General features: G+C 47.3%; 1 protein-coding gene across 1 annotated transcript; it reads right to left on the reverse strand.

The window, feature by feature from the left end:
* Positions 1–441: 441 nt before the first annotated feature.
* Positions 442–8,699, reverse strand: LOC108025940 (trithorax group protein osa). Its single transcript, XM_017096638.3, has 3 exons — positions 8,395–8,699; positions 2,944–4,146; positions 442–2,889 (listed from the first exon to the last, which is right to left on the reverse strand). Exons 1-3 carry the CDS (start codon positions 8,395–8,397, stop codon positions 1,132–1,134), a joined length of 2,964 nt encoding a protein of 987 aa, XP_016952127.3. The 5' UTR covers positions 8,398–8,699; the 3' UTR covers positions 442–1,131.
* Between the last annotated feature and the right edge of the window lie 11,195 nt (positions 8,700–19,894).

Raw genomic sequence — 19,894 nt, forward strand, 5'->3', positions numbered from 1 at the left:
GGAGGCGGATACGGATACGGATGCGGATGCGGATGCCGTGGAATTGAATTGAAACTGGCAAGGGAATCGGAATTGAGCGTGAGAAAACTCGAACCCGAAAATCGTTTGAAACTCCGGCAAAAGTCGAAGAATTATTTATTAATTAACTTCCTGTGATGCGGAAGAAATGAAACATTTGTAAAGGGACATTTTTGGAGCTTATTGATAAAAGTTGGTCACCCATGTTTTGATTTTAGATTTACTTTTAATAATTAAATGTAAATAAGAGCTTTTTAAATGGTAAAAGAGATAGTTTCCATTTAATATTTTGTTGCATAAAGTACAATTTTAAAAAATATACCTTGACAATTGTTTAGATTGGGTTCGGCATACTTCAAGTTATAGTTTATAGACATAATTTAATTATTTTATATTCTCTCATTGTAAAGTTTTCTTTTTTAAATACGGGTTTAAATATTACTTAACCCAAAGAAAGTTAGATATACTCCTTGAGTTACTAAAGTCTAACCATAGGCATATTAATAAAAGTTAAAAAAGTAGTGGATCTGTTCGGTTAATTAAGACCCCCTCACTACCATACTAACTATGTTTTTAGCACTGATACTGGCAAGTGCTCCGTGAGAAGCTCTTTGTCGGCTAAGACAGCCAGTTCGCAGGTCACTCACCTTGGGCCTTTTTGCTTGCCATTGACCGGCTGTCCCACCTGCCATCTCGGATGACTTGCACTTGGCGCAGCTTTCCTCCTCGAGTGCCTTCGCCTCTGTTTTTCCGTTTACATACATATTTATTTATTGTTTAAAGCATAAAATACAATACAATGCTATAATAAATTAATTAGTTATTTTAAATAATTTTTATACACGAACTGCGAGCATGAAAAGGCGCTTTTCACGCGGCGGGGCAACGTCGCGCCCGCATGCCTAGCTTCTTTGTTCTCTTTGTGTTCACTTATATGGTTTTCCTTTGCTTAGATCTGTGGTGGCTCCAATCCGATCCCCTCCTGCCCCCGGACTTTCACTTTATGGCAACTGGGGGGACAGACAGACTGGGGTTGGCTCTTAGTGATGATGATGAGGCAGCAATAAATAGGTTCAAGCGGCGCTGATGAGTTCGATGCTAACTAGTGACTGACTAATGCTTGGCCTCCTCGTCGTTGACCACGATGGGCTCGATCTCCTTGACCTCGGCGGGGGTCTCCTCCTCGTTGTCGGCCTGCTCGGGCCGCACACGCACCTCCACGCGGTTGGAGGTGCTGCTGGCCTGCTCATGCTCATCCTCGTGGTCCTCGTCATGGGCCTGATCCTGCTCCTGGCCGTGCTCGTCGGAGCGGCTCTGGGCCTTGTGGTTCTGGGGCAGATTCTGCTGGCCGCCGCCGGGCTGCTCGATGGCCGTGAGGATGGACTGCAGCAGGCCCTGCGAGAGGATCTCCTCGTGGTTGGCATCGCCGCTGGACACGCCGGGGGCATTGTTCAGCGAGCCCCCGAACTGCACCTGGAAGTTCTGCGTGGGCTGCTGCCCGTTCAGCTGGATGCTCTGCGACTTCGTGGCGGACAGCACATCGAGGCCATCCAGGCCGGGCAGCTGCTGGGGATCAGTGCCGTCGGGCAGGGCGGCCACCGCGTTCTTCTGCGAGGCGTAGCCGGTGTGGTCGAAGTCCAGGTCGTTGCCCGAGGGCGGCGGACCGTAGCTGTCGCCGGGCCCACTGACCAGCTGCTGGGTGTGCTGCTCGGCCACCGGGATGCTCTGCGAGATGGCGTTGTAGGCTCCGGCCGAGGCGGCGGACACGCTGCCAAAGTGCTGCACCTGCTGCTGATGCTGCTGCACCTGCTGCTGCTGCACCGTGTAGCCATTGCTGCTCACCAGGTTGGGGCCATGTCCGCAGTCGTGGATGATGATGGGCTGCTGCTGCTGCTGCTGGAACTGCTGGACCTGCTGGACCTGCTGACCCTGCTGGAACTGCTGGTCCTGCTGCAGGTTGAAGCGGGGAGCCTGCTGGGGCAGGGGCAGTCCCTGGGAGTGGAACTGCGAGGCACTGTAGCTATTCTCCGAGTGGTGGTGGTGCTGCTGCTGTTGCTGCTGCTGGTAGAAGAGCGGTGGTGGAGGAGCCGAGGGCAGGTACTGCTGGGAAGGCGGTGGCGGAGGTCCCAGGGGACGCACATTGGCCACTGGCGGCGGAGGTGGCAGGTACTGGGGCTCGGGTGGTGGCGGTGGTCCAGGTGGTCCGAACTTGTTCTGGTGGATGAACGAGGGTCCTGGCTGTGGGGCGGGCAGCTGCTGCTGCAGGATAACCTGAGGAGCAGGCTGCTGTGGAGGCGGAGGAGGAGGAGGCTGGTACAGAGCCTGCGGAGCGGGCAGTGGCGGAGGAGCAGACCCGGCCACGGGAATCTCGTTGGCCGCGGGCGGAATGTAGGTGGCTGGCTGCTGCGGCGGCTTCACTCCGAACTGATCCAGATGCTGCACGGTGGCGCCAATGGACTCCAGCAGGCCGGCGGGCACGGGTGGGCGGTAGGCCACCGGCTTGTTGGGCTGGCCGGCTCCGTGCTGCGGGAAGGGCTGGGGATTGCCGGATGGCGGGGGAGGACCATACTGGATGTTCACATTGGACTGGGAGTGGGAGTGAGAGTGGCTGTTGCTGGTCAGGGCGGCAAACTGAGGAGGTGGTGGTCCATAGTTGCCACTGGGCGGTGGTGGAGGATGTCCGTAGTTGCCACTGGGCGGTGGTGGAGGGGGTCCGTAGTTTCCACTTGGGGGAGGTGGAGGAGGTCCGTAGTTTCCACTAGAAGATCCGGAGTGACCAATGGTCTGGTACTTCTGGGCATGCACCGAGCCGGGGGCAAAGGAGTCCGAGGGTGGCTTGGAGTACGAGTCATCCAGGGAGCCGATGGCGGCCTTGAAAAAGTAAGGATTAGTTAGGGTTAACCGGAAGTTAGATAGCCAACCAACCTGGAGAGCTTCCGCTTCGATGGAGTTGCCTTCGGGTCCGGTGATCAGGTGGGCTCCGTCGCCGCCTCCTTGGAGGGCCACGGCCACCAGCTGCTCATCTGAGAGTCCGTCGATGATGCTGCCGCCTCCGCTTCCAGAGGCTCCCACACCCACTCCGGCGCCACCGCTGTACTGGGTTCCGAAGGAGCCCCCATGTCCCTGGTTCACCTGGCTGTAGCCACCCTGGGTCTCGATGTGGTTCTGCTCCACGTAGGCTCCAATGGGCGCGGGGATTGGCTTCCAGCCATCGCAGGCCGTGTGGAAGGGCGCCTGGGAGCCACTCACACTGTGCGTGTGCCCGGACGAGTCGATCTGGATCTGCACCTGCTTCACAGGGCCAGGACCACTGGGTCCACTAGGTCCACTGGGTCCCGAGTGTCCTCCTCCGTTGGTCAGGATGATCGTGGTGGCGGGTCCATTGCCGGGCAGGGCCACGGGTAGAGGTGGAGGTCCATAGTTCGGAGGAGGGGCATCGAAGATCTGCTTGGGCGGCAGGTTCAGGGGGCCGGAGGCAGGGGGTCCGTAGGAGGTGGCCGGCTGATGGGCGGGCTTGAAGAGGGGCGCGGCATGGGGCGAGGGCAGGAGCTGCGGTGGTGGAGGTGGTCCGTACTGTGGCTTGGGTGGTCCGTACTGAGGTGCCGGGCGGTGCTGGATCTTCAGTGGTGGAGGTGGACCATACTGCGGTGGTGGTGGGCCGTACTGGGGAGCGGGCTTCGGGGGTGGGCCGTACTGTGGCGCCGGCTGGGGAGGAGGACCATACTGGGGGGCCGGTTTCGGGGGTGGGGGTCCGTACTGCTGCGCCGGCTTGTGCTGGATGTGCGGGGGTCCGTAGAAGGGCTTGGGCACTCCAAAGTGGGTCTTGATCTGCTCGTGCAGGGAGCTACCTCCGCCGCCGCTGCCGCCGCCTCCTCCTCCCAGGAAGTTGAGCTTGGGTGGACCGTACTTCAGGGCCGGGGGTCCGTACTCCCGGAAGGGAATCTGCTGCGGCACGCCGTACTCCCGGTGGGGCACGTGCTGCTGCGGGGGCGGACCATACTGGGGGGCAGGGCGTGGCGGCGGACCGTAGGTGTCGAATCCCGCCTCGCGGCGCTTGACATCCTTGCCGTGCAGCACCGCCTGGGCGGCGCAGAGGCAGCAGGCGACCAGCAGGGTCAATCGGAGCATCTGGAATGGGTGGAGGCGGAGGATGTGGGTCAGTCATTTGTCAAGATGGCATCGCGGATGGAAAATGGGAGCACGGCTGGCCCCGAGCGATTGGACCGGAAGTTAATCTCCTCCAGGCAGCTCAAGCATCAACATAACTCAGAAAATCAAGTCCATAACTCTGGCTTGGGATATTGTTAACCGCTCAAGAGCAAAAAAAATAAAGTGGTTTTAGTGGGAGAAATAATGCTCTATTGCTTTAATATCATATTTAGATTATAATTATTAGGTATGTTAAACTGCGCCTTTAAAATATAATTTAAAGTCAAATTTATGAAGAATACAAATAAGTACCCACAAAATTTTAATATATTAAACTGTATTGATGGGAGTGGCAGACTTAAAGTGTCTTTAACCTTTTTAGTTTATCATAAAATAATATCATAAGAACTGTATAAAATATATTATTTATATTCATTTTAAATAATATATATTAAAAATAAGTTTTGTACGCTTTGTCTATACTCATAAATTAAAAAAAAAAAATTCTAAAATCCTCTACAACATCTTAAACCTTTTATAAGGAAGACATTTTGAAAATTTTCCCTAAGAGTGCATAAACCTCAGCTGATTGAAGTTATGCTGGCCATTTTTTTGAAATATAACAAATGATTGCGGCAGAAAGAGTTGTAATATGAGGGTTAGTCGGCTAACCGACATCGTAATGTTTATTGAGTGGCATGCGCCCAAAGTGTCTCTAGTTGCCATCCATCTCCGGCCTTAACCCCCTGGTCCCCCCAGCCCAGTCACCCCCTTAACCCCTTTTGGCCGCGTCTCATTTGTCAGCTGTCTCGGCGACCTTTTTGGCCGATGGCAACTTGTCAAGGCCTGTCAGGGGTCACAGGTCAGGGGTTCACTCGCCATTCGCCAGGTGTCGTTTTCCGTGTGTGCGTGGGTCACCCAGGCCCGGGCCCCTGCCCAAATATGTAACCATAATCTGCGCTAATTTGCAAACCTACGACCTGCCTCCATTTGCCCGACTGTCAACACTGTGCAGCAGGGTTCAGTTAGGAATTAGAAAAAGTATTTTGAAAAACATTTACACTTAAATTGAACTGATGAACTGCTTATAATAAATGAGTTTGGCTGCTCAATTATAGTTTAAAAATATAATACACTTTAATTGGTAGTCAACATCTGTATCTTCCGCAAGTTTCATAACATAATATAATAATGCTTATACCTAGAAATGACTTTAAATGCCATTTCAAAATCTAAAACATAATTGTCTAATTTTTATTACCCAAATTATAGCGGATCACTTTTGTGGTGACCTAAAAATTGAGTCAACTCCATTGCCAAATCTTAAAGTGCCTGCTTTCGGCCAGCGATCCAAGCGCTAATTGATCCATCTGGGCCAAGTTTGCTGCGTGGTGTAATTGGCACTGCGGCTGCCCAGAAAACGCTGGCGTATTACGCTCTAATTAAAACATAACCCGGCCGGACTCGCCATCATCGTGATTACCACTGTCATTATCATGGACATCGCCGCTCATCATGATCATCAATAATTCAGCAGGCGAGCAGCGAAAAAAAGCCCTGGGCCAAGATGCACGGCGAGAAAGGGGGGGGGGGGCACTTAATTGGTTTTATGTTTTACAACAAATGCTGCGGCCACAATGGCAGTAGTAAGCCACTCGAAACGGCGCTTCTTTCGAAATTCCACGCACAGCCTGCGATTTAGCCGGCAATGCCAATAAAAATAGCAAAGGCACGCGGATCGACCGCAAGAGGTGACGAAGCCGGAATGCCCTTACATAAGAAAGTGATGGGAGTTACGCAAGAGGTGAAGGTATCAAAGATGAGTAAATGCCTTGCCCAGTGAGTCAGGGTTTTAAGAAAGCGGATCCATTATTCAGGGATTTTTTGGTGGGTTTATAAAGGAAGTTAAACAACTGGGAAGAGGATCTGTGATGGCTAGAAGGCAAAGTCATGTGATCTTCTGTTCCTCTTTTTTTTCTAAAAAATTTCTAATGATCCTAAGTCCCAACTGATGGCCAAAAATGCCCCAAGCCACCTTACATAACTTCGTGAGATAACAGTTCCGTAGTTAGTAGAACCCGGCCCTCATCTGTCAGCCAAGCGTAATAACCAAGTTATTATACCATTTACCGCGATCGCCGCGTCTCTGGCCAGGTTGCATAATGCGGGCAATCAGCAATCTTTGGAAATGGAAAAGTGCACCTCAATGGTCAGCGATGCGCATTGAATACGAGTGCCACAATGGGCCACAAAATATGTTGTTGCTGCTGCTCTTCTCGCGCTTTTTGGTTTTTTTTGGCCAGCGGCGGTGTTAAAATGTCATAAGCGGTCGAGGCGGCGAAGAAGATACAGAGAAAAAAGCCGAAAAGGTAACTTTCACTTGGCTCCGGGTGTATCTCCATGCGGCCAGGTATCTGCGTATCTATGAGGTTCGTTTCGTGGGGATGAGTAGGTGTCACAAATGTTGGCAGTGAAATTATGCGCCGCATAATGAAAATACATTATAAAAGAAATGGCAAACAATTAAAGGGGCTGCTGGCGTGGGCTTGGGCGGGGGTGACGTCTTCTTTTCTCGCTTTTTCGAGAGACGAGGGGCTTTCTGTGCCCATTGTCTGTGAACCGTGTGAAGTGACCCGCATGTGGCCAGCACTTGCAGAGCCATGCCATTGTGGCTCTGTTTCTGAGATGAGTGTATTATGCCGGGCTTGCGAGTCACTAAGCCAGTTGGTCGCTTTCGTACAGCAACATATCAACCTGCATATGACTTGATTAATACATGATATATGGTAAAACGAAATAAAATCTTCGAATTCCCTTAAAACCAAGATCTTTGCGCTATGTGTCACCATGACATGACTTGTCACTGTTCACTTTTTCAAAAGTATTTACATATATTCAACAGTAGTGAAACCTTTTAAGTCCCCTTAAGCCAAATTTCCCCAACTAAAAGTAGGTTATTCGCAATTGGCAACCCATTTCTTAGATCCCAGCTACACTTATCACCTGCCACTGGTCACTGGTTACGCGGGCGGTCACCGCTCAGTCACCGCTTTCTTTGGCCGGCGTTCGATTTCTGTTCATTAGCATAGGCCACAAATATTAGTTATTGATGCTAAACAATTGACAACAACGGCAGACAGCAAACAAATGAAACCAGGCAACGGCAACGGGCGAAAAAAAAACTAAATAAAAATAAAACAGAAAGACAAATAAACAAACAGACGGGCCGGCAAAACTTTCACTCTCGCTGAGAAGACGTAAATTTAGTTCGAAGATGAAAACGGCACAGAAACCGGGCAAAGTTCAGGAAGCGATTCCGGGATCGGGGAAGGGGGCCGCTCCCCAAAGGGTTGCCGGGGGGACCTGGGCCCCAAGTTTTTGGCCACAGCTGCCTGTTCTGGCCCAAAAGTCGGGAATCGTAATCTGCGTTAATTAAATTTGCCCCACCGCCGCCCCGCAGAAGCGGGCAAATTTGAATGCGAAATTATTTATGAATCAATTTCGATAATGAATAAATTATGTCCGGAGACAGGAGCTCCTAACCCGTGGCCCCCGGCCCCCGGCCCCCGGAATCCGGATTCCGGCAGCAAATGAATAATCTGGGCCAGGATTTGCCAAGAAATCCGGGTCCTGCATCAATTCTCGTTTACAGTGCGGGCAACCCTCATCAATTAGCAGAGGTCGTGTGGCAAGGTCAAAGGGCAAGGCGCAGGCGTGCCCACCCGAAAGTAATGGGATTGCACGGGAAAAACACTATGTTAATCCGGAACCTAATAAGTAAACTATTTTAAAGTCGCCTTTCAAATAGTTAATTTTTTTCAATTGTTAGAAAAGACTGTAAAAATGGTAAACTAACTTTTGGCACTGATAATTCTCTGCCTGTTTTCTCCGTATATTCCATATTCAAAACTCTATTTTTTATAAATAATGAAATATTGTAGTTTTTACTATAAAAAAAAGGCCATAAAATTGAGCCCTTTTAAAACCTGATGTTTTTTCTAAATGTTTCCTCGCCATCTGCCCGTTTTTTTTTACAAATTCTCTCTGTGCATTGGAATTTTTTCCAAAGTTTTTGAGAAATCTATCTTTCCCAAAAAGGGGCGTATAGCTTTTTCTCTCGCTGGCATTTCCCCCGAGTCTGTGGGACTTTTCTCCTAATTGGGCCTGTGTTTGAGTTTCTTCCGTAATCCTTTGCACTCGAGTCCAATTAGGCAAACGCTTCTTTACCATGCCAGCTGCTGGTGTGGGTTATCCTCGGCACAGGGCACTCGAAAAAAATTCAGGTGGCTCGAAGCGATTGTGTATGGACGGCACACTGCACACAAAAGGATGCGGGACGAGGAAAAAAATTGAAAAAAAAATATGTGAGACGAGGCACTCGCGGAACGGATCGCGGGATCGGTTCGGAACGGTTCGAATCGGTACGGATCGCTGGGGACCTGAGATCTGGGACCTCGAGGGGCGGTCTTCGGTTTCTGGAGATCTGGGATCTCTCTGCAACGGATCGGCGACGGCGACCGCTGCTTGTCAGTCGCGAGTTGAAAATGCTGCCGCTCAGATGATAACGCCAGCTCATATAGGTAATAGCCGGCCCGGCGTCGGCGTCGCTGCCTCAGCCTCGGCCACCGCCGGCGCGCAGCCGCAGAAGAAACCGAAAACGAATCCGACTCCGAATCCGAATCGGACTCGGAATCGGAATCCGAATCGAAACCGAAAGTGAAGAAATTTGGTAAGCCCAAGCCAGGTGCCGAGCTGAAGGGACGCCCCAGCCCCAGCCCCAGCCCCAGCCCCAGCCTCAGCCGAGAGATTTCCCTCTCCGGCGACCAGTTTTGCAACATTTTCACATCGATACCTTGGCACCGGAGAGGCTCTGGGCCCCAGCAACCTTGCCACATGGGGCACTGGTGCTCATCATCATAACCATCGTCGTCTCTCAGTGCCAAGTGTCATTTTCGGCGCATTCGAAGTCGATGTTGAAGATCCTTGTCAAAGTTCAGAGCCTTGAGCGGCGCTCGAAAAGCGCTTCTCGAGTGGCTCGGTCTCAGGCCCTCGACCATGTAAACAAGGCGGACTTAATGGGTTTCCGAGCGAATGCTTCCTCATGATCGCCAAGTGCCAGCCAGGAAATGGGGGGAGAGTCACCATGGGCTGGAATTTCCCGTTCAAAAAATATCTCAATAAAGTTTATGACTTAAAAACTTTGAAAATGGAATATTTTTTTTATAGACCCTTATAACATTTTACAAATGTCCATATCATATAGCATTTTTATTTATTTCCAACACTTCAATATTTATATGTTTCCTTAAGAAATGTTGTTTATTGATCTCTATCAGCTACTTTCAAAAATACCCAACAAGGTTTTACACACATCATCCAAACAAGATACATTTGACATATTTTCCACAACTCTCCCATTTTATTTACTTAATTTTAAAGCCAATGCCAAATTTATTTGGTGCCCAGCTCAACATCAAAGTAGCTGCCATTTCTATTCCGATTAATATGCATGTGGTATTTACATCATTTCCATTTCCACTCCGTATTACTTAATAGTCGTCTCGTCGTCATCGCCGAAAGTCGAGCAGCCTCTCTAGGCTGCCCGGCTCTGGGATATTCATGAGCTGCCTCAATGGGCCACCGGCAGTAGAACAATGTCAACACACTTGCCACAATGTCCGATAGTGGAACTCTTTCCTTTCCTCGGCTTTTTTCCCCACGCCCCGTCTGTGCCACAGAGTTGAGTCATAAAAGTGCTTCGCCCCTCGACTTGTTCAAGAAGTTGCAGCCGCCTGAGAGATCAAGTTTTCATCTCGGCGCCCGGAGGGGGCTTTCGGGGTCTCTGGGGGACTTGGAGTCGTAGACGGAGATGCGCGGCCTTCGCGTGACTCGATTTCGCTTTCATTTGCATTTCTTGGGCCCCTCTTTTCTCTGGAGTTGTATTTCGCCTCGGCGGCAGCCAGGCCATCGTCATCATCGCCGTCAGCGTCCTCATCTACGTCCCGGCACCATCATCATCATCATCATCATCATCATCATCATCGTTGTCGTCGTCGTCGTCATCGCCTTGATCGTCATGGTTACCTCAAGACTCTCCAGCCAAAACAAAACCCAGCAAACGGGAAAGCAACGCGCTGGCTTTCTCGGATCGGGGAATGAAAACGGGAGTCCACTCCTTCTCCCTTAGTGACGGTCTGCAGTTGGAAACCAGAAAGGAAGAGTGCTTTTTCGGGACTAAAAGCAGAGATACCCTGGCAAAGGAAGGACAAAATAATAAATTAAATAAAGTTTGTTACAAAACGTTAACCAAAGGTTAAGAATTGGTGACCCAAAACCATTGTATTTGAGTTCTTTCTTTCTTCTTTTATAAAAACATCTAACTGGTATTGCTGAAATATGGATTTTCTGAAGGTTTTCATATAGAACTACACTTTGGTGACCCCGATTTTTTAAATTTGTTTAGTATTATAAAGCTTAACACTAAAGAATCGTAGTAGTTTAAGGAAAACCCAATGAAATAATTAAAAAACATATATCTTGTATGGCAGAAAACAAAGATTTCCAAAAGGTTTGGTGAAATGCACATTGGTGACCCCGATTTTTAATTTTTTTATGATTTTTAAGCTCTTAAACGAAAAAAGCTTTAGATAGTGGATACCCCGTTCTAGGGTACGAAAGAAATTCGAAAATTCGCGCAACCCAGTCGCCAGACGCCAGCCATTTGGCCACTGGTGACCCTCTTCCCTCCTGGCCAGGTTACTTCACAGTTGCTGCTGCTGCCAAGTTTGGACTTCCTGCTGTTGCATCTTGCGGATGCCGCCTGGCCAGCATGTGACCAGTTGCAGCAGCAGCAGCAGCGGCAACAACCGCTGGCAACTAGCAACATGCAGCGGCAACCAGCAACATACAACTAAGTGGCAATATTTTTCGGCCGCATCTGTTGGCCGCCGTTGCTTTTGTCATTACACATTTAAAATATCCCCCTGCACACATACCTACATTTATTTAGCCATCTATTGGTGCCCGCGAGTGTGTGGGTACATGTATATGGAGTTTTTGTTTTTGGCCGCTCGCAATTATTTGCGCTTTTACTTCCTCGAGTCTTGCGCTGATGGCTACTTTCGTTTCGAGCTCTAAATGGGTTCATCGGAAAGAGCCCTCCAGCCCGATGGTGATAAGGGTCCCACAGTGAAGACCAACTGGCGGTGCATTGAAGGCCCCAAAAACCGCATATCTGAGTTCCCCTTTTGACTTGCCAATAATGTGTAAACCATGTTAATTAAGGTATTTACCATCCCAAAGCCCATTAATTGGGACTGCAGGCCTTAACTTTAATAAATTAAATGTGACTTTCTTTGGAGTTAATCAATCAATCTAATGATTCAACATACTATTTGGTATGATTTAATATAGTATTTGGTTTATTTTTATTATTATTATTATTATTTTTTATTATTTATTATTTATTTGTTATACATATTATCCTGTTTAAGATTAGATTTTGATCATATCGATGTACTTTTCCAGGAGTACAACTTTCGGAATAGTTGGTATCGTACTTCCTGGCCATAAAAAGCAGGGTAATAAATAAAAAGTGCCCAAACCCTTTATCGCATTCAATCGTTCCATGGCCTGGCCATAAATCATTGTAAAACTATTTCGCGGAGAAGGGGCATTTCAGCTGATTGCATTGTTAAAACAATCGTCAAGCTGTCAGGTGGCGCATTAAGCGAACTTATTGGCCGTCAATTTCCTTGACAATTTAATCCGTCTTCAAAACGGATATTTTTCAAAGGTCGTGTTAAACGAAAACGAATTTACAACGCTAATTGAACTAATTAGCAAATGTGAGTGCCAGTGCACTTGACTGTGTGGCATGGCGGGGCACTATTGAGGCCGATACAAGCGCTCCATATCCACGAACACATCCATGGCGAAGACCCAGATCCGAGGCGCAGAGCCAGAGACACGCACAAAAGGCAAAAACAATTGGGAAAATATTTAAAGAAGTGAAATTGCATTCCGATGTCATGAGGTGTTGCCGCCGAGCTGATGCTGCTGTCGTTTTTATTTCGCTTTTTGGAGCTGCTGCGCCTAGGCCTCGCCCACATGTGGCCTCCGTTTCGGTCTCGGCCTCGGCCTCAGCCTCAGTTTCTCGGGCGGAGAGAGCCCTTAGCCTGGCCCCGAGTGTAGCCGCGCAATTATGCGGGTCCAGTCCCTGTCTTCCCCCGCCGTCTTCCCCCGCAGTCTTCCCCCTGGGCCGCCCCTTTCCCTTTCTCCGCACTCATTCGCCGCCGAGGCCCGCGGCTTTATGTCATGACGCAGGTATTACGCAATCCGCTTTCTTCTCGCAGTCTTTCATTCTCCCACAGACGCACAGTGGTTCGCGATCGGCTGAAAAAGGTGCTCACCTGATCTTGCAGGTGCTTTCAGAAGTGCTAGCACCTTTCTAGCATTAATGGGAAATATAAGAGATCTGCATTCTAAACTACAAGTACTTGAGCGCAGAAACCCTCCAAAATTTCAAAGTTCAAATCCCAGTATAGGTTCAATGCCCAATGAAGCAATACAGTTGAACTCATTTCTACTATACAATTGTTGGGATCTATAATAGAAGGGCTTAGAAAATTACTAATGTGATATGGTGTATGTGGTACTGTTTATATCTTAAAATAGCTATACATCCTCTGCAATTTCTGGAGAATTTTTTCTTTTAATAGGTTTTTTTTTTGTTAAGTAAAAATTTTATAGGAGAATAATTATCTTAATTATTAATTATCTTAATTAATTCTAAAATTTTGAATAATTCAGTTAGTGCATATATCTTAAATATTGAATTACATCTATACTTACTTGTGGGATCCCAAAACCCCCTCTGGAGATTTTGCCCCCTTTCCGCTGCCCTTGCCCCACTGTGCGCCGTTGCTATGACACTTGACGTTACCGTGTATTGAAGACCTGAGCTCCGGCTTCCCAGCTTCCCAGCGGCCCAGCATCCCGGCATATCCGCTTCTCGAGGGCGAGACCCAGTGGGCTGGCGATGGAGACAGATGGAGGCCAAGCCAAGGCGATTTGCAATTTGTCATGCCGCGTGCCGTGCTCCAAAAACCATTGATTGCCGGGCACAATTGCCATTGCCATTTCCATTTCCATTGGCAGTGCCTCACTTTCACAACCAGCACCAGAGCTCCGGCCGTCAGCTACTCAGCTACTCTGGTAATCGGGCACTTCCTCTTCTGGGGCCCCTCGCCCATCGCCAGCCCAGTGTATTTCTGTTTATTTCTGTTGCCTCCGCTAGTTTGGTACCCCAGCCTCGCGATTCGGCTTAATTAATGCTAATTAAATACGCTTATCGCCGCGCCTCGGCTTATCAGCCGGCGCCCAGCACTACGACTTCGACTACAGCTCCGTCTCCAGCTCCAGCTCCTATTCCGATTCGGATTCGCATCCCTCCGATACCCCGGATGCCGAAGCCCCATTTGCCGCATGCCTTTCGAACGCTTAATTTTATGTTAATCAGCCCAGCCCCTCCATTGCCAGGGCTAATGCAAATGAGTGCCGTCTTCGGATTCCCAAGCCCACTCCCCCACAATTTCCCATTCATATTCGTACTGACGACAATCAAAAACGCAATGCAGAATAGAAAATTCATAAATATGTTTATGCCGGGCCCGGCAGCGGGGACATTTTCTGCGTAGAATCGTACGAGGTGGGCTCGAAGAGTCCTGGGGATGGTGTCGGATGGGCAGATACTAGGCACTATTTAAGAGGTTTTATATAGTTTAGAGGAATTCTTAATTAATTTAAATATAGTTAGTATTTTTACTCATAATTAAAGTTTAAAAAAAGCTTAAATAGAACCTGAGTTATAGAGATTTGATCTTTCAGATAGTTAAAACTTGAAATATATATTGAATATGTATATATTTAGCTTTTTGGTGTTAATAAATTTAGCATTTTTAAAGATTCCTCCAAATATTTCAAGGAAATTCAATACTTTATCTCACAGATATTTGCTCCCCTTAATCCCCTCCCCAAACCAAGTCCCAAACTTGTTCAACAGCCCCTCTTCGCCGACGAAGCCATGTGTGTGAGCCATGTATAGTGACTCTCTGACTCGACTCCTGCAGCCTATTGATCCAACCTGCCTTCCCCACAGGCATAGTAGGTCGGAGCACTCGTGGACGGGGACTCCGCATAGTTAACGCATCCTCGCCGAGCATTTCCTACATAAATATCTCGTTGATTAACTTTGAATTTTGGGCGCTATGTTGGCGCTGTCAACATTTGCCATTTCAATTTGGGCGCACGCATCTCATTTGCATTCCCAATAAAGCTCGCGGAGGCGGTTGCCCGGGCGGATTCCTCATTATGACACTTGAGTACGCCTTTTAGAACGGCCTGGAGGAGGCGACTCCTCGCCGGGGAAGTGGAAGCCACCGCCGATGCCGTGCTCATGTGGCGTGAGCACATTTCCCAGGCAACTCGAGGTGGCTGCAGATTTATGTTGCGCTGCCGCGGCGGCCATAAATTACCATATTAATCGCCGAGAGGTGTTGGACTCGGAAGCGAACGGCACCAGTCCCAGGTCGAGGCAGTCCCAACGAGGCGATATGAGTGGAGATGAGGTGGGCACGCCGCCGCCACGCATTATGCAGCTGGCCATGTCCAAAAAGCGTACGGCCGTCGACCGACTGACTGACTCCGAGCTGGCCAAAAGGCCGGGCCAGAGACGCGCTCATCTGCCGTGCAGCAAGTGTCTCGGCCCTCGACTTTCACCCGTTGCGCAAAATGTGGCCGGCCGCCGAGATCTCTGGGCGCGAGGAGTGCCGGCCCAGCGATCGATCGCCAGAGCTCGGAGAAAGCATTTAGGATTTTATTAAAATGCAGCATGCTGCCCAAAGGTATCAGTCAAAATTATGCAAATGTAGTTGGGGCAGAAAGAAATGTTAGAGACTTTAAATCAGCCTGGCAAAATGAACTCTATTGGCTTTGAAGGCCCAAAATAAAATGTATTTTAAATATTTATTATTTCAAAAAATAATCTATCATTATTCTACTACAAAATTTATCTAGGCATTTGTATATTAGTTTTACTACTTACTACTTGAATTTTATTTACACTTTTTTTTGAAAATAAACCCACTTGGTTGTGTATAAAATAAGGTACTCTAAGCAGTTGTTTCTAAGGCAAACCCTCATGAAATCTTTGTATTTGCTATGAAAGACTTCATTATACAAACAATTATATTTTATTTCTTGAAACATTTGAAAGGTGCAGTCTGAAATACACCAAAATAACCCATCTTCAAGCTGGCAAAGGCATTTGAATTTTTTAGCAGATATTAAAATTATGGTGTTGACCTGCGAAGGCAGCTGTAATTTTTGTTTGCCCCTCTTTTCGGCTGTTTTCAACCTCTATTTATTTTGCTCAGCCGGAGTACTGTGCTTGGAAACCAGTCAGCCACACATCTTTAAAATAATGAGCCTAGAAATGTTTGTTAAATATATATTTTACATCTGGAACACCACTTAGAGTTATTTCTTCTGTATACTTAAATACCAAATGGTATGTTTTTGGAACATAAACTTAAACATAAAATTAAATATGTGTTAGTTAAGAACAGGTGAAACCTTGTTTGTAGTATGTCATCCAACTATTTCCCTCAAAACCACAACTCAAACCACTGTCCCGCATTCCAACAAGCCAAATAAGGGCTTGAGGCCTGCGGAAAGGGTCCCAGGCCAGCGGTAACAAATATTTTTCCTGGTCCGCGATTCGGGGAAGTCGCGCACTCGCACTGCTTATGTCATCCGGAGTCCGTCACCTGCAGTCGCTAATCACTCGAGTGCTCCGCCCCAGCCTCGATTCCACTCGAGTCCACTCGAGGTCCGACGGTAGCCTGTTGTTTTGGCCGTGTTTTCCATTTCATTTCGGCCGTGTGTTCAATTAACTTTCACTGCTCGCCGGCCAACGCCTCGAGGCGCCCTTCCCAGCCTCTCGGCCGCTCGGCCGCTCGGCTTCTCGGCCCAAACGAACTTTCAGGGGGGTTCCAGGGGTCAACAGCTCCAATTGTCCGGATCCATGTCCGTTGATCAGGTAGCTGGCCCGCCTTGATGGACTCTCAGCGGTTCAAAAGCCAAACAACCCGTCTCAGGCGATCCCCCGGGGAGATCTACTGATCGGGGGCGTGGTTAATCTGGCGACTTTGGGGCTACTCCATGCCGCGGCCGATCGAAAGTCTTTAATAATTACGGCCAATTAAGTACTCATTATGGCAGCTCATTGGGAGTCTTGATTAAAGCATAAGCGTAATGAAAACATATAGTAATAAATGTTTCTACGTATCATAATTATTAGGATGTGACTTCATTAATCAATTTTAGGTAAGTGAAAACACTTGATTTAGGTTGAGCTCTACAATTGTATTTAATAAAATGATTATTATATTTATCTCTTTTAAATGGTAATCCCTTTTCGAGCAGTTAATTTGAGGATCTTCTTAGCCCACAATACATTTAGCCTACATTTTATTGCATAATTGGATCGTATTTTGCATCAGCTTGTGGTTAATGTATATGAGGTATTTTGCGGGCAAAGTATTGGAGTCCTGGAGATCTGCTGCCATTGTTCCGCTGTTAACCTGGCAGAAATTCAGGGAAAAAATGCACATGCAAGACCAAGGACTTGCTTTTGCTTGTGGTGCAGTGGCAGTTGCATGTGCCGCGCACCGGACGTGTTGCATTCTGTTTGCTCCCTGAACCAACAGCCTTTCTTCTACCCAAAACCAGCCACGGCACAGTGGAGTGCCAGGCAAGGGGAACATGGAAAAAATACAAACAACATAGAAAAAAATAAAAAAAATTCTGACAACTTTAAAAAAACCTAGAAAAATGTATATGATCGTAAAATAAACCTACCTTAAAATCATAGTAGCTATAGCTATAGCTGCCAAAAAGGGCAAGAAATAAATAAAAAAAAATTCCTTAATTATTAAAAACTAAGCTATCTTACAATTGAAAGATCTAGAATAATCAAATATTAATTGATTAAGGAACACACAATTCGTAGTACATGCATTTTCTCCTTCCCCAAAAACTCTAGACTTTTGTGCACTTATTTCGAGACCCGTCCCACTGTGCTCCGCCTCCGCTTCGCCGGGACACCGCTGCCATGGAAACTTCTGAGAGCTGGGATCGAGCAGCGGGCTGCAGCTGATTATGCGCTGTATGCCTTGTGTTTGATATGTCATAAGCTCGTTGTTTGCTCTGCATGCGTGCAGTACGAAAACTGTCGATGCCAGACCAGAATCACTAAAAAAAATATATGAAATAGCAGAGAAAGCCAGGTAAAATAGATAGAAAATGGGTATTATAGGTGAATATATTTTTAAAACAATTGTAGATAGGGAATACTCCCAGAAAAGATGTATTTTTTAGGTATTTATAATATAGATCTTATGTGGAAATATTTCCATAAAAAGTTAGTCCCGATGACCTTGCAGATCCCCATTTCTTTCTGTGCATGGGCGGCCTGCCGGGGGCTGCTAATGGGAAGCGGCAGCCACATGCGAATTTTATTTTGCTTTTATTATTATTTTCCTCGGTTTTCGCATCTTTTCCCGCCGCCGTTGCTGTGTTGGTATTTGGGCGAAAGTGCAAACAGCAGCGGCGCTCTCGAAATGTGCAAATATCTGCCAGTGGGCTCCCAGTCGCTCCGCTCCGCTCCGCCATCCCCATCCACGTCCACATCCAGCGTATTCCACTATCATTTGGAGCACGCAACTGCGGTCTCCTCGGTCTTGAATGGTCGGTTTTTCTGGGGGAGGGGCGTGTTGGCATGGGGTGCCAAAATCAAATAGCATTTGCCGTAATTACACAAGTACTCAACTATATTTATGCTTATTTATTTGCACACTCGCACACGGCCTGCAGGCGATGTCTTCGGATCAGCCGAGCCCCGAGCTAAGCCCACCCTGGGTCCCCACTTTTCCTGCCACATTTTTGCGTATGCAAATATTTTCGCATCCCAAGGCACTTCCGCACCTTTCGCCCAGCGAATGCCCTTGCCAGAGTGCAATGTGGCATGTATATTACAGAATATCTGATCTAAAAAATAGTATTTAATTTTAATAGAAATATTCTTTATCAGAAAAATAGTTCTTCGATTAAATAATTTCCACAAAGCAGTGTGTGAACCATATTTTAAATATAAAACAAAATATTAAAGGATCAAATGACTTTTATTGAATTATGAAAATGTTCTTTATAGAGTAGGCTAGACTAATAAAATAATGCTGTAGCCTACAATTTTCCCATTTCATTTAAATGCTTTTCCTGCGTCTTTAAATATGTTAATATTACACTTAATATTTATTTCAAGGTTTTAAGCTTTGATACTTTGATGATGATGACTTTTTCTTATGCAAGGGAAAATCGTTAACATATATTTTATATTCTATTTATTATTTAAAGTATCTTAATCTTTAATAAAAATACTTTGCAACTAAATGGGGTGGGCTAAATATTATAGGATTTTGCAATCCCAAGGTCAGCGTATGCGGATTTCGATGCTCTCCGAGCTCCCGGCCGCCCTGCTATTGACTTTGGGATGCTGATTTCGCATCGTAGCCCCAATCTCGGCCGGCAGTCCCCAGTCCCCAGTCCCCGTTCCAGATCTCGGGTCCCCGGTGCCATTACCCCTCGGCTGGGCCGACACGCTTTCCCAGCGACTGTCTTGTTTGCCTACCTGTTGTCTGTTTTGAGCTGGGCTTGCTCTGGGTCGAAGTTTTGCCCTCCGCCGCCCCGTCCCGGAGGCAAAGCTCATTTTGGCCGTGGCCACAGAGCATAATTGAAATGCAAATACCGAAAATCCGAGTGAGCAGAGCAGGCCCGGGCAGATCAAGTGCAAGAGCTCATATTTGGGGGCCCAGCTTGCCCAACCTCGGCCAACCCATGATGCAATTGCCCACAATGGGCCACTTAGCACTTGGGCGTGATCGGATCAACCAAACAGGGGTTGCATAAAACGATGCGCCGATCTGATGATGTCCGGGATCGGACCTGGCCAGCAAAAGTACTGCAAGGGGGGCGAAGCCGAAAGATAAACCCCAGAGATTCGCCCGCCCCGCTTGTTAGATGTTTATCCAGCGATGCCCTCCGTTTGGCTTGTTTGCTGTTCAATTGGTCAAGAGGAAAGCGCAGGTAATCAGCGGACCAGCTCCCCAACGATAATGGGAAAGGTTCGGGGCGAGGCCTTTCATAACTCCGAAATGAGTGAGCTGGGAGATGTTACAGCCGGCTACGCATGGCGAAGAGCTGATATAATACAGTATTTACAATCTGTTTTCTCAAAGAAGTTAAGATCATGCTATCAAACAGGTACCTGAGATGGTAACCAATTTAAAAAATATTCGTTTGTAACTGGAAGTATAATAATATGGAATACAATTTTAAGCACACCAAATTAATGGTAAAAACGTTTCGTTAAATAATTGTTTTCAAATAAAATGTCAAGTTTTATCTCTTCTAAATTTGTAAATATAAACATTAATTTATAGTTATTTTTTATATATTTCCTTCCTGAGATCATTACTTTCCAAAGAACGATACAAATCAGCAATTACTGCTATAGTTTATTCTTCAAAGCCCGGAACTTGCGACAATCTGAGCCCGGTGAATGTTCGACCCCCAGGGAGGCTTATGCAACTGTTATCGAAGCGGCCGA

Source organism: Drosophila biarmipes, chromosome X, assembly GCF_025231255.1.
Source record: "Drosophila biarmipes strain raj3 chromosome X, RU_DBia_V1.1, whole genome shotgun sequence".
Lineage (NCBI taxonomy): Eukaryota > Metazoa > Arthropoda > Insecta > Diptera > Drosophilidae > Drosophila > Drosophila biarmipes.

What these genes read in the sequence shown, in the direction of transcription:
- LOC108025940 (XM_017096638.3), bottom strand. An exon ending in TCGAAGCGGAAGCTCTCCAG is followed by an intron (nt 2,890 to 2,943) that starts GTTGGTTGGCTA and finishes TACTTTTTCAAG; the next exon opens with GCCGCCATCGGCTCCCTGGA.